The sequence below is a fragment of the Salmo trutta genome, chromosome 27 (assembly GCF_901001165.1).
Source record: "Salmo trutta chromosome 27, fSalTru1.1, whole genome shotgun sequence".
Lineage (NCBI taxonomy): Eukaryota > Metazoa > Chordata > Actinopteri > Salmoniformes > Salmonidae > Salmo > Salmo trutta.
This window is the reverse complement of record NC_042983.1, coordinates 33,144,649-33,159,171: the sequence shown is the minus strand read 5'-3', so window position 1 is coordinate 33,159,171 and position 14,523 is coordinate 33,144,649. Positions and strand designations below refer to the sequence as shown.

Genomic DNA, 14,523 nt, shown 5'->3' with positions numbered 1-14,523 from the left:
GAGTAGAACACTGATTGGCCATCATCTTCTATTGTGAAAAAGCAAGCATTTTTTAAACGGTCTGTTTAGAGTTTATTTTTATTTTTTTGCTTTAGCCACAATTATGAGTATAAGATGAGTCAACAAAATTAGTTGGGTGATGAGTTAACAGAATATGAACTTTTAAAATTGACATTTTCACTGGACAGTTACTTTAACAGTCATCACACCAGACACAGGCTGCAATTATAGCCCTCTGCTGCTGGATGTTGAAGGGCCTATTTTAGCAGTCCTAATGAGCAGTCTACAAGACAGAGAGACAAAGATACAGGGAGTGAGAGAGAGAGAGAGTGTGTGTGTGTGTGTGTGTGTGTGTGTGTGTGTGTGTGTGTGTGTGTGTGTGTGTGTGTGTGTGTGTGTGTGTGTGTGTGTGAGAGAGAGAGAGAGAGAGAGAGAGAGAGATAATTCACAGAAAAAGACATGGAATCCAGAGAGTGAAAGAGATAGAGGGTGATGGAACCCACAGAGAGAGAGAGAGGGAGAGAGAAAATCCATAAAGAAAGAGAGGATATCCACAGAGAAATCCAAATAGAGAGAAGTAGAACCCACAGAGATAGAGAAAGAGAGAGAGAGAGTGATAGATCCCACAGAGAAAGAAAGAGAAAGAGGGTTTCCCATGCCAATAAAGCCACTTAAATTGAAATCGAATTGAGAGAGATGGATCCTACAGAGAGAGAGAGAAATAGGGAAAGAGAAAGATGAATCCCACAGATAGATGGAGAAAGAGGTAAACAGAGAGAGATGGATCCCACAGGGAGTTAATTTTTTTATTTGTTATGAAACCAGGCATGCCAGTTAAAAACAAACTCTTATCTACAATGACGGCCTACCCCAGCTCCCAATTATGGTCAGTTGTGATACAGCCTGGAATCAAACCAGGGTCTGTAGTGACACCTCTAGCACTGAGATGCAGTGCCTTAGACTGCTGCACCACTAAGGAGCAGCTAGAGAGAGAGAAAGAGGGAAAGAGAGAGATGGATCCCACAGAGAGATAGAGAAAGAGAGAGAGAGAGAGAGATGGATCCCACAGAGAGATAGAGAAAGAGAGAGAGAGAGAGAGATGGATCCCACAGAGAGATAGAGAGATAGAGAGAGAGAGATGGATCCCACAGAGAGATAGAGAAAGAGAGATGGATCCCACAGAGAGATAGAGAAAGAGAGATGGATCCCACAGAGAGATAGAGAGAGAGAGATGGATCCCACAGAGAGATAGAGATAGAAAGAGAGAGAGATGGATCCCACAGAGAGATAGAGAAAGAGAGATGGATCCCACAGAGAGATAGAGAAAGAGAGAGAGAGATGGATCCCACAGAGAGATAGAGAAAGAGAGAGAGAGAGAGAGAGAGAGAGAGAGAGAGAGATGGATCCCACAAAGAGATAGAGATAGCGGGAAAGAGAGAGATGGATTCTACAGAGAGATAGAGAAAGAGAGATGGACCCCACAGAGAGATAGCGGGAAAGAGAGAGATGGATCCCACAGAGAGATAGAGAAAGGGAGAAAGATGGATCCCACAGAGAGATAGAGATAGAGGGAAAGAGAGAGATGTATCCCACAGAGCAATAGAGATAGAGGGAAAAAGAGAGATGGATCCCACAGAGAGATACCTCCTCTGTCCCTGATGGCAAGGTTGTGTCCCCTCTTTAGAGTGATGTCCAGTTGGTACATCCCTGGGTTGGCAGGAGGGGCGGTCTCAGCATTACTTGGCCCCACAATGTTGATGCCCTGCAAGAAACACAACAACTAGAAGTTAACCAGACAATCATCCACTACAACACAAGTAGTTAAAATGGAGTTGGTCCCCCCTTTGCTGCTGTACCCTCCACCCTTCTGGCAAGGCTTTTCACTAGATATTAGAACATTGCTATAGGGACTTGATTCCATTCAGCCACAAGAGCATTAGCGAGGTCGGGCAAACCACTCCAGCCGGCGCTTGGCATTGAGCATGGTGATCTTAGGCTTGTGTTCGGCTGTTCGGCCATGGAAACCCATTTCATGAAGCTTCCAACGAACAGTTCTTGTGCTGAAGTTGCTTCCAGAGGCAGTTTGGAACTCGGTAGTGAGTGTTACAACCTGGCGGTCCCATTCTGTGAGCTTGTGTGGCCTACCACTTCGTGGCTGAGCCGTTGTTGTTCCTAGACATTTCCACTTCACAATAAGAGCATTTACTGTTGACCAGGGCAGCTCTAGCAAGGCAGAAATTTGACGAACTGACTTGTTGGGAATGTGGAATCCTATGACGGTGCCATGTTGAAAGTCACTGAGCTCTTCAGTGAGGCCATTCTACTGCCAATGTTTGTCTATGGAGATTGCATAGCTGTGTGCTCAATTTTATAATCCACTAATTTGAAGGGGTGTCCACATACTTCTGTATATATAGTGTATATTATAAGTCAATCACTGGGCAATCACTAGACTGTAGCGTCTCCAGAGCTGGATGCTGTTTTTGGGACATTTGTTCCATAACTAAGATCAAGTCTAGGGGAAACATTAAGTGCCTGTGTCCCTATAGCCAGACCCTGTGTTTGACCCTGTGTCGCTGGATGTTTTGACACAGGCACAGCTCCCCCAAGGCTACACCGTGCTGGGAGGTCTGCTAGGAGATAGCTCATATTGAACACAGGAGCATTTTAGTCAGAACATCTTTCACACCCTCACCTCATGTCCTAACTTAGATAAAAATACAGGTGTTACAATATATCTGGAGCAATCTAAGAAAGAGAGAGAGAGAGAGAGAAAGGAAACAGAAAGAGAGAGATAAAGAGAGAGAGAGGAGACAAGGAGAGAGATAAGGAGAGAGAGAGAAAGAGAAAGTGAGAGAGAGATAAAAGGAGAGAGAGAGAGAGAGAGGAGAGAGAGAGGCAGAGATGGATGACCTAGGGGCATGTAAGGTGGGTACACACACACCTGTGTGGAATGGCATGGTCATTTCAGAGTGTATGGATGAACAGAGCTCTTTACACAAGATAATATACAAATACAGTACGCTGCCCAGGACAAATGCTCAAGATGGCAGATACACATTGTGAATAAACAGAAAATAGGGTGGGTTTTACAGTCATTGATATCACAGTCGTTCAGGTCAAACTAACAGACAACTGATCTCATGTAAATACTGTAGAAGTGATTGTGGATATCTGATATAGGACAGAGATGTCTTAGTGAGACCTGCCTTCGTGGGATGACTTCTGAAATAAAATAACTGAATTCAAATAAAATAATTTTGAATATTCCTGTGTGTATTTGAGAATTCATTAACAAAGTGAAACTGACAACTGTAGAGACTTTCTTGGCTGGCTCTTGAGAAATGTAGGGCTCAGTGACAATGACAGGTTGAGATAGAGTGAGCAAGCTTGCCTACACAAAAGAAATTCAACTAATGCTTTCAAAAGGAAAATCCAACTGAATCCTCGTTTATTTGTGGATCAATGTGGACCAAGTTTTTGTTTTTCCATACGCAAATAAAAACACAAAAGGGGCATACAACATTTGAATAGCATAAGACAATCAATTAAATGGTTTTGCATACAGAATGACAAAGTAGTTTTGGCCATGTTATAGCAAGCTCTGTGCAAACTCCTCTTTAACAGAGTGTGGAGACACATTGAAACAGCATGATGGTATCAAGAAGAATTCTGCTGAAGTTTTCTAGGCCTAGGCATAATCACTGTAACATAAACACCATAGAGGTCAACAACAGTTCAGCAAATACATTTTAATTTGCGTAAGCAGGTGAGAGAGCATACTGCTCCATGGCAAGGAAGGAAACCAGCGTGACTGCTACCTAACAAACCCCTACTGAAACCTAGCTGCCCTCTTCACCCTTAGTATAAATCATCACATTCAGACGTCAAATTGAATGAAATTATTAGACAGTAGGCAAAAAATAAGGATTCTGCCAACATCCCTCCTTCCTATTGAAATAGAACCTCACAGTTACCCAGAACGAACCTTACTATAGGTCTGCATCCCTACAGTATGGATGTATTACCTTTGACCAGGGGCCATACTCTTGTCAAAGGTTATGTATTAAATAGGGAATATAGGGTATATTGGGATGCAGATGTATCTACTGTCAGAGGCTGATGTTTTGCATAATGCTTAGAAAAGAGTAGACCTGATCCCTTATGAATAAGGAATTATGATGAGAGAGTTTCACTCATCCTGTATGAGAGATGAGAGTAAATACTCAATAAGATATTCCACAGCATGGGCCAGCTGCCAGAAAATACCATTCCATTTTAGCTCTCTGGGATGTGGTCTTGAAGAAAGGGTTGGGTCATGCGTCACACACACACACACACACGCACGCACGCACACACACACACACACACACACACACACAACCATGCACAAAAAAGGTATCTTTCAAACACTGAGTGAATAGCAAGTTTTGTATTCACATATTTGAATTCACACTCATATCACTACTTCTTATCAAGCTTTATTTAAACAGCACATTTCAGACATGGACTGCAATGCAACGTGTTTCACTGGGGAAAATATAAAGAAACTATGAAAATAAAAGCTGAAATATTTACTACACAACAAACATAAGATAAAAATAAAAAAAAGAACAACAAAAACTCAACAACTAAAAATCACCTTAAGGAAAAGCAAAACTAAAAAAAGTTTTTCAAGATCTCTTTTAAATATGTTCACAGTTTCAGCCCCCTCAGGGTCTCTGGCAGGCTATTCCAGAGGCTGGGGGCACAGTAACTAAACGTTCTCTCTCCATGCCTTGGTCCTAGGCTTTGGGATAGTTAAAAGGCCAGTGCCAGAGGACCTGAGGGACCTACTGGGTACATAACTTAAAAGTATGTCTGACATGTATTGGGGTGCACAATCGTGGATTGGTTTAAAAACCAACAGAATAATCTTAAAATTAATTGTAAAACTCACAGGCAGCCAGTGCAGAGACTTTAAAACCAGTGTAATGTGTGCTCTCTGTCTGGTCTTGGTCAGTACCCGTGCTGCAGCATTCTGTATGTTTTGCAGTTGACCAATGGTTTTCTTGAGTAGACCAGACAGTAGTCAAATAATGGATGAATCTCTCTGTATCAGCCCGAGAGAGAAACGGCCGCACCTTGGCAATGTTCCTCACTTGGAAAAAAATATATTTTGGTGTGATTCGAAATTGAGTTAAGAATTTAAAAGGACACCTACGTTTTTTACCTTGTGTTTTATCTTTATTGCCCGTGAATTAAAATGTGTGGTCAGATTCTCTCTCTGTGCTTTGGCTCCAACAAAAAGTACCTCTGTCTTCTCTTGATTTAGCTGTAGGAAGCTGTGAGCCATCCAAGTATTTAAATCACTATTAGTCTAATCATTTATCCGTGGAGCGAAAATCTTCTGGTGACAGAGAAAAGTAAAGTTGTGTATCGTCTGCATAGCATTGAAAATCAAACGCTGCCAAGGGGTAACATATATAAACTAAAACGGTAGCGGACCCAAAATCGAACCTTGTGGAACGCCAGGTGAGAACTTCCATACAGGTCAGGCTGCATACTTTCACACTGAGCACCAACATACCTAACATAGCTCCTGAAGTTCATTCTCTCACCAGATATTAACTAAGGATATCAACTCATAGTTAGCGGGGGGTATTCTTCATACCAGTACTGTCTTTATAAAAGGCATTATGAAGTAGTGTGGCCTTGAGGGGACTGAGTGAATGAAACCGTCATTCCTCATGGTAGTGGCACTGACAGGTAATTTCCACTCTGTGTTACCACCTCCTTTTTTACATAGCAGCTTTCAACATTATTAAACCACTCATGACAATCCCCCTTAATGACAATCCCCGTCAGCTAGTCACACAGCCACTGCAGTCTGCTCAGCTCTCTGCTGACCTCACCATTTGGACCCCAGGAAGAGTAGCTGCTGCATGAGAAACAGCTAATGAGGATCCAAGTTAACTAAAGTAAACCAGTCACCACATCTCCACTTTGCATTTACTAGGAGTCGGCATGGCCTGGAGTTGTTCTTAACCATGTAATCTGCCTGGGGAAAACGTATAACCGTAATGAGTCACTGTACGCTTCCTTAGCCCTTGGCTAACACTGAGCTGGTTAGCATGGAGAGGTGCTGAGCTCTGCTGTTGGACAGGACAGTGTCATTTTTTACATTTATCCAGAGCACATTCATTTTCATCAAATCCACAACCCTGGCATTGCAAGCACCATGCTCTACCAACTGAGCCTCACGGGACTGTAATGGGTGTTGAAAACTGAGCTGTATGATGGATGTGGCAGCTGATTTGGATAAACACTTTATGTTTCCATGCAGCCAGGTGCCATGGAAATGCATTTGCATCAGAAAAGGGTGTGTGTGTCAGGATTGCATAGGACGGAACAGTATGCGTGTGTGTGTGTGTGTGTGTGTGTGTGTGTGTGTGTGTGTGTGTGTGTGTGTGTGTGTGTGTGTGTGTGTGTGTGTGTGTGTGTGTGTGTGTGTGTGTGTGTGTGTGTGTGTGTGTGTTTGTGTGCGTGCGTCCATTTGTGTTGCCTGGGTGCACAAGTGTGATAAAGTCTGTTTACCTACAACACAATGAACCATAGCATCTGTCATAATAGAAACTACAGTAGTAGTTTAAACACACAGTTCCTTCTAAACCATCAGACTCACTGGATTGGACTGAGAGAAGCAACCATTAATACTTGGCAACAACACAAGTTTAGCCTCTTCATCTAACTAATGAAGAGCTATAGTCAACATTGAAATAACCATAAAATGGCAATAAGCACATCTGCTTGATTGTGCGCAGCAGTTGTTGATGTTATTTCACATTCATTCATATTTCAGCTGACACAGTAATTTCTTTAAAGTCAAGCTTGGAAGGAAAGGGCTGGTAGAAAACATCAAATACCATGTGATGAGCAACTTCTCCTGGAGCATCAATAGCTAACAGTCCCTTACTCAAACAGTTGTTACAGTAATTGCTTTGGGTGACTTGACCCCTCTCAGTAGGACCCTAGTGGTATGGCCCAACCTCTCAGTGGGACCCTAGTGGTACGGTCTAACCCCTCAGTGGGACCCTAGTGGTACGGTCTAACCCCTCAGTGGGACCCTAGTGGTACGGTCTAACCCCTCAGTGGGACCCTAGTGGTACGGTCTAACCCCTCAGTGAGACCCTAGTGGTACGGTCTAACCCCTCAGTGGGACCCTAGTGGTACGGTCTAACCCCTCAGTGGGACCCTAGTGGTACGGTCTAACCCCTCAGTGGGACCCTAGTGGTACGGTCTAACCTCTCAGTGGGACCCTAGTGGTACGGTCTAACCCCTCAGTGAGACCCTAGTGGTACGGTCTAACCTCTCAGTGGGACCCTAGTGGTACGGTCTAACCCCTCAGTGGGACCCTAGTGGTACGGTCTAACCCCTCAGTGAGACCCTAGTGGTACGGTCTAACCTCTCAGTGGGACCCTAGTGGTACGGTCTAACCTCTCAGTGGGACCCTAGTGGTACGGTCTAACCCCTCAGTGGGACCCTAGTGGTACGGTCTAACCTCTCAGTGGGACCCTAGTGGTACGGTCTAACCTCTCAGTGGGACCCTAGTGGTACGGTCTAACCCCTCAGTGGGACCCTAGTGGTACGGTCTAACCTCTCAGTGGGACCCTAGTGGTACGGTCTAACCCCTCAGTGGGACCCTAGTGGTACGGTCTAACCCCTCAGTGGGACCCTAGTGGTACGGTCTAACCCCTCAGTGGGACCCTAGTGGTACGGTCTAACCCCTCAGTGAGACCCTAGTGGTACGGTCTAACCCCTCAGTGGGACCCTAGTGGTACGGTCTAACCTCTCAGTGGGACCCTAGTGGTACGGTCTAACCTCTCAGTGGGACCCTAGTGGTACGGTCTAACCCCTCAGTGGGACCCTAGTGGTACGGTCTAACCCCTCAGTGGGACCCTAGTGGTACGGTCTAACCCCTCAGTGGGACCCTAGTGGTACGGTCTAACCTCTCAGTGGGACCCTAGTGGTACGGTCTAACCTAGTGTACCAGAGAACAAGCAGAATAGTGAAGATCCAATGAAATGGATGTGATAGGAAGATAACTTCAACAACAGCACTCCAACCAGGATGCATTTATTGATAAAAATCATTTTTCATGGGGCACTCGAACATAAATAAACAGAAATCGGCAGTAGATTTCTCCCATTCAGAGTCTATCTGAGATGGACTTAAGACGTATTTTAGTTTGTTCACCACACTTGATCGGGCCAAAGTATCTGCAATCTATTTAATACTAAATAAGAGATACAGTTTATGAATAGCCTTGTTTGGAAAGTGCTGGATAGTTTGGGTTTTCTGTATTTACTGAATAGCCCATCATATAAAACCTAATGTGTGTAACACAGTGTGCTGACAGTTCATTTGACTGTCAGTCAGTATACACAGTTTATGTACAGTTTGCATTGCAATGTATGCTTCACCTTAACGACAAACAGAAACAACCTGTGCTACTGTAACCCAAAGCTAAATCATTATGTTCTCACATAGCTTTGGGGCTCCCGAGTGGCATAGTGGTCTAAGGCACTGCATCTGCTAGAGGCGTCACTACAAATGTCCTGGTTTGATTCCAGGTTGTATAACAACCGTCCGTAATTGAGAGTCCCATAGGGCGGCACACAATTAGCCCAGTGTCACCCGGGTTTGGCAGGTGTAGGCTGTCATTGTAAATTTGTCCTAGTTAAATATACAAGGAGCTCATTATTTCTGCCATATTTTTTACCTTTATTTTAAGCCATTAAACTCTATCCCACGTCTGCCCTGCTCAGGCTACAGACTCATCCCATCTCATGCCCTGCTCAGGCTACAGACTCATCCCATCTCATGCCCTGCTCAGGCTACAGACTCATCCCATCTCATGCCCTGCTCAGGCTACAGACTCATCCCATCTCATGCCCTGCTCAGGCTACAGACTCATCCCATCTCATGCCCTGCTCAGGCTACAGACTTATCCCATCTCATGCCCTGCTCAGGCTACAGACTCATCCCATCTCATGCCCTGCTCAGGCTACAGACTTATCCCATCTCATGCCCTGCTCAGGCTACAGACTCATCCCATCTCATGCCCTGCTCAGGCTACAGACTCATCCCATCTCATGCCCTGCTCAGGTTACAGACTCATCCCATCTCATGCCCTGCTCAGGCTACAGACTCATCCCATCTCATGCCCTGCTCAGGCTACAGACTCATCCCATCTCATGCCCTGCTCAGGCTACAGACTCATCCCATCTCATGCCCTGCTCAGGCTACAGACTCATCCCATCTCATGCCCTGCTCAGGCTACAGACTCATCCCATCTCATGCCCTGCTCAGGCTACAGACTTATCCCATCTCATGCCCTGCTCAGGCTACAGACTCATCCCATCTCATGCCCTGCTCAGGCTACAGACTCATCCCATCTCATGCCCTGCTCAGGCTACAGACTCATCCCATCTCATGCCCTGCTCAGGCTACAGACTCATCCCATCTCATGCCCGGCTCAGGCTACAGACTCATCCCATCTCATGGGTGATGTTTCTGGGTTCCCAAAATTAGAGAGTGTGTAGAAAGAAAGAAACACACTCTCTCTCTCACACACACACGCACACACACACACACAAACACACACACACACACACACACAATAAAGTATCAATAAACATCTCATGGTAAGCTGATCCCCACCGTTGAACGTCAGCCATAAACTCAGTGGTGTCAGGATGGAAGACGTTACGGTCAGCATGACAACATACACACAGACACTCATCTAATTAAACACCAGCCACACACTATTGTCTTCAGCTTAACTACCTATCATGTAATACCATCCTACCTAACCCCCACACAGAGACAGAGAGCATATTGGTCAGAGGAGCAGTAGAAACAGGTTGAACTATGCCAGAGCAGCAGCCTCACTGAAATGCGAGCAGGCTTTCGTTGAGTGTGGGAAATTACACAATGTTTTGTACAAGTGTACAAAACATTGACATAGACTGAAATAGACTGACCAGGTGAAAGCTATGATCCCTTATTGTTGTCACTTGTTAAATGGGGGGGGGGGCAGGTTAAATTAATGATTTTTAAGCCTTGAGACAACTGAGACATGGATTGTGTATGTGTACCATTCAGAAGGTGAATGGGCAAGACAAAATATGTCAGTGCCTGTGAACAGGGTTTGGTAGTAGGTGCGAAGTGCACCGGTTTGAGTGTGTCAAGAACTCCAACTTAACTCTTTTGAATTGTACAATGAATTGCTCTACAGTACGGTGACAGACAGTACGGCGACAGAGAGTACGGCGACAGACAGAACAGAGACAGACAGTACGGAGACAGACAGTACGGCGACAGACAGTACGGCGACAGACAGTACGGCGACAGACACAGACAGTACGGCGACAGACAGTACGGAGACAGACAGAACGGAGACAGACAGTACGGAGACAGACAGTACGGTGACAGACAGTACGGAGACAGACAGTACGGCGACAGACAGTACGGCGACAGACAGTACGGCGACAGACAGAACGGCGACAGACAGTACGGCGACAGACAGTACGGCGACAGACAGTACGGCGACAGACAGTACGGCGACAGACAGTACGGCGACAGACAGTACGGAGACAGACAGTACGGTGACAGACAGTACGGAGACAGACAGTACGGTGACAGACAGTACGGCGACAGACAGTACGGCGACAGACAGTACGGAGACAGACAGAACGGAGACAGACAGTACGGAGACAGACAGTACGGTGACAGACAGTACGGAGACAGACAGTACGGCGACAGACAGTACGGCGACAGACAGTACGGCGACAGACAGAACGGCGACAGACAGTACGGCGACAGACAGTACGGCGACAGACAGTACGGCGACAGACAGTACGGCGACAGACAGTACGGAGACAGACAGTACGGTGACAGACAGTACGGAGACAGACAGTACGGTGACAGACAGTACGGCGACAGACAGTACGGCGACAGACAGTACGGAGACAGACAGTACGGAGACAGACAGTACGGTGACAGACAGTACGGAGACAGACAGTACGGAGACAGACAGTACGGCGACAGACAGTACGGCGACAGACAGTACGGCGACAGACAGAACGGCGACAGACAGTACGGAGACAGACAGTACGGCGACAGACAGTACGGCGACAGACAGTACGGAGACAGACAGTACGGCGACAGACAGTACGGCGACAGACAGTACGGCGACAGACAGTACGGCGACAGACAGTACGGTGACAGACAAAGCTAGAGCTACTTCAGATCCAGTCTGTGAAACGTTAACTTCAACACTGAAATAAACAAGTGTTTCTGTTGACAGGCTCTCCTCCCACAGTCAGACATTAACAAAGTATTGAACTCCTTTCATTAGAGGTGCCTAATCAGTGGGGAGAGGTGATCACCCATTCAGCTCCTTCTTTCCCAACGACTGAAGTCTGAGCACTTCTATAACCACTGCCATTCTGCCATTCTGCATTGTGCTGCTAATTACACAGAAAACACACCTCTGCTGTTTCCATGTTTATCACTCTGTTTTGCCTTCGGCCTCTCTCTCTGTCTCTGTCTGTCTCACACACTTTTCCCCTCTAAGTCTTTATTGGACAGACACACTGTGGTTTTCCATTTTGTAGGTCAGGTACACAATCACAAACACTCTGCTGCGACCATCAAGAGACCATACACGGCAATATTCACCCCATATAACCCGACGCCATGTCAGTGAGGGAAAATCCCCCAAAACGTTCCCACAACAGCACATTACGGTTGGTTTCTGAGAAGAGTCCTTGAGGCCTGTATGGACGCCCAGGCCCAGTGTGTGGCAGAATGTGACAGAGGAGATGTGTGGAGAGGTGTTCCATCTAATGAGCTCTCCATGGTCTGTTCTGTCACCCTGAAGACGAATGATAAAGGCCTGTCGTCTGGGGCTACATCCTATCCCATCCTACATGTTCAGCTACAGACGGAGGAGGAGAGAGATTTAATAACTAGTGATCATGGGGATAATGAGAACCTGATCCAAATAAAGGAGAGGATTACCGTGATAACCTTTACCATGCTGTTCATCACAGGACCATGAAACCCTATGGAGGGTATCTGCTGTCATCAAGAGGCTCGAATCAGTTGGTTTAATGACCTAATTACTGAGATGAATTAGTGATATTACTGAGATTAAGTCAGTGAGTGACTCACAGAGCATACTGCATCTTGTGTAGTTGAAATTGTTCATTTCCCCACTTTTACAAAGCTTCACAATTCTGTAATATATTATATGTACAGTATATTCCCCCCAAAAATTGCCAGTCGCAATGGCCACCTGGCAGCATGACTGGCTGGTAACACTCCATACGTATTGCCATGGTGGTGAGGCTAGTGTAGTAACAGTCCCAGACACTGTTACTGTTTGTGTCTTCACCCAGTCACCTCTATACGCTGGTGTTAACACTCTCGTAAAGCAGAGGGCGACTTCTCACAGCCTCTAGTCTCTGTTCATTAACACAAAGACAGAGTACAAGACAAATAAAAGGAGAGCCGGGGAAAATAGAAAACGAGATTAAGAAAAAAATCTAAATAAAGAACTGGGGAATGTGGAGATAAGGACCATGGTGTACGTCCAGTCAGTATGGCAGTGAAGGAAAATGAATACCCAAATGCACAGTAGGCTACAGAGGACCTATGAAACAGTATTACCAGAGGTCATGAACCTGCATCTGAAGGTTCTGTTAGTAAACAGCTGAAGTATCTTCTACATACGTTATTACCTTGGACTGGACTGTGATAGCCAGTTGGATGGCTTTGCATACTGCGAACAAGTAGCAGCATGTCTTGATGGATGGTATACGGATGCTATCATCCCAATTATAGTCACACAGTGGTGTCGGGCTTATCACAAATCTACACATCTAGAAAGAGATGGGCATTTCCTTTGCGCATAAGCAGTTTGGCAAAGTAACGATTGGTGTCATACAGTTCAGATGCGTGATGTGTTTCACTGAGAAACCTATGTTTACAGTGGATCTGTAGAGCTTGATACTACGGCCGATGTATCAGTCAGGTGTGCTTGGTTCTGTGGCAGGGTTATGAAGGATACCAGTAAAGCCCCATTAAATCAGACAGACAGATCTGCAGCACAACCAATCAATACAAAGGATACACCATCAGCATTTCAGCTCCTATAAGTGAAGATGGATAGCAGCTTGGAATAAAAGACAGACACGAGAGAGAGGGATGTCTGTGAGGGAGGAGAGAAAGATGGGGCGAAAAGAGAGAATAATCGTAAAGAGAATGGACATATAGGCGTTAGAAAGATAAGAGAGAGATGGAGTGAAGGAGGGAAGAGAGACAGTGGGGGAGCTGGTGCACTAATCGGCTTTGCAGTAATAACAGAAGTATACTTCCTTGCCCTGAGGTGCACACCAACTGTGGAGATCAGCTGAGGAGATCAATAGTATGATTTCACTAAACATTTTAACACTGTGATGCCTTCACACCGCCACATTCCTGTTAAGTCTCTGACACCTTAAATTTGCTCATTACAGGATAAGAAAGCGTAATCATTTAAGCTTGCTAATGTCAAATGTAATAGTACTGTAGTGAACACGATGGGAGACAGAGAGCTGGTTTCAAGCGCAGGGCGCAGCACGTGTTTATTGCAAAGGACCACAGGGGAAGGCAGGTAGCTGGGTCCTGGGGCAGGCAGAAGGTCACACACAGGGGTTCCAAAAGGGCAACAGTACAGGCAGGGAAAAGGCTAGTAACGTAGTCCGGGAGATTAGGCAATAGGTAGACAACAGGAAATCCGATAGGCTAAAGTACATACAGGGAATAGGCAAAAGGCATTGTTAGTGAGGCAGGCAACATCTATCATACACGGGAGGAGTAAATCACGGGGAAAAACCCAGCGCTCCGAAAGACGTGTGTCACAAAACAAACAATACCTCACAATGATGGGGTGCAAAGAACTGAACCAAATAGTGTGTGATAATGAAATACAGGTGTGTGAACAGGTGATGAGAATTCAGGTGATTGGGAACTGGACAGTGAGCTGCGTTCAGGGGATCTACGTGTTTGAGGGTGTGAGTTGGAAGCAGACTTTACAAGTACTGTTTACTATGTTCTAGTTTATACTGTAAAGTGCAATCAAGTCAATGTGAACTGGTCCAAACGTTGCCTGGGGCAGGATATGTGAAACAATGAACGGATATTTCTCCTGTGGAGGACTGAGAAATCCCACAAGGCAACACACATAATTCAGTTGAACCGATTCAAAGACATCAATACCTGTTAACTATTAAGCATGATGCAACAGTACTGTAGACCCACACAGAGTCATCAATAGCCTCATCAGCTTCTTTGATGTATAGGCGACCGGTCACTTGATATAAATGAATTGCTCTACTGCAATATTTTAAGTGGAATAACTATGATTCAGCCATGTAAAAGTCATGCTGAGAAAGACTAAATTGTCATGTTTACTCCCGCTCCCCGGCTCTCGAC

General features: G+C 45.5%; 1 protein-coding gene across 3 annotated transcripts in view; it reads right to left on the bottom strand.

Moving 5' to 3' along the window:
• The window catches only part of LOC115164918 (multiple C2 and transmembrane domain-containing protein 1-like), a 260,651-nt gene that overhangs the window by 162,235 nt on the left and 83,893 nt on the right, over positions 1-14,523 (bottom strand). For all 3 annotated transcript variants that reach the window (XM_029717838.1, XM_029717841.1, XM_029717840.1), the window contains exon 2: positions 1,645-1,762. In XM_029717838.1, coding sequence (XP_029573698.1) covers positions 1,645-1,762 — 118 coding nt within the window. The remainder of the gene's footprint in view (positions 1-1,644; positions 1,763-14,523) is intronic.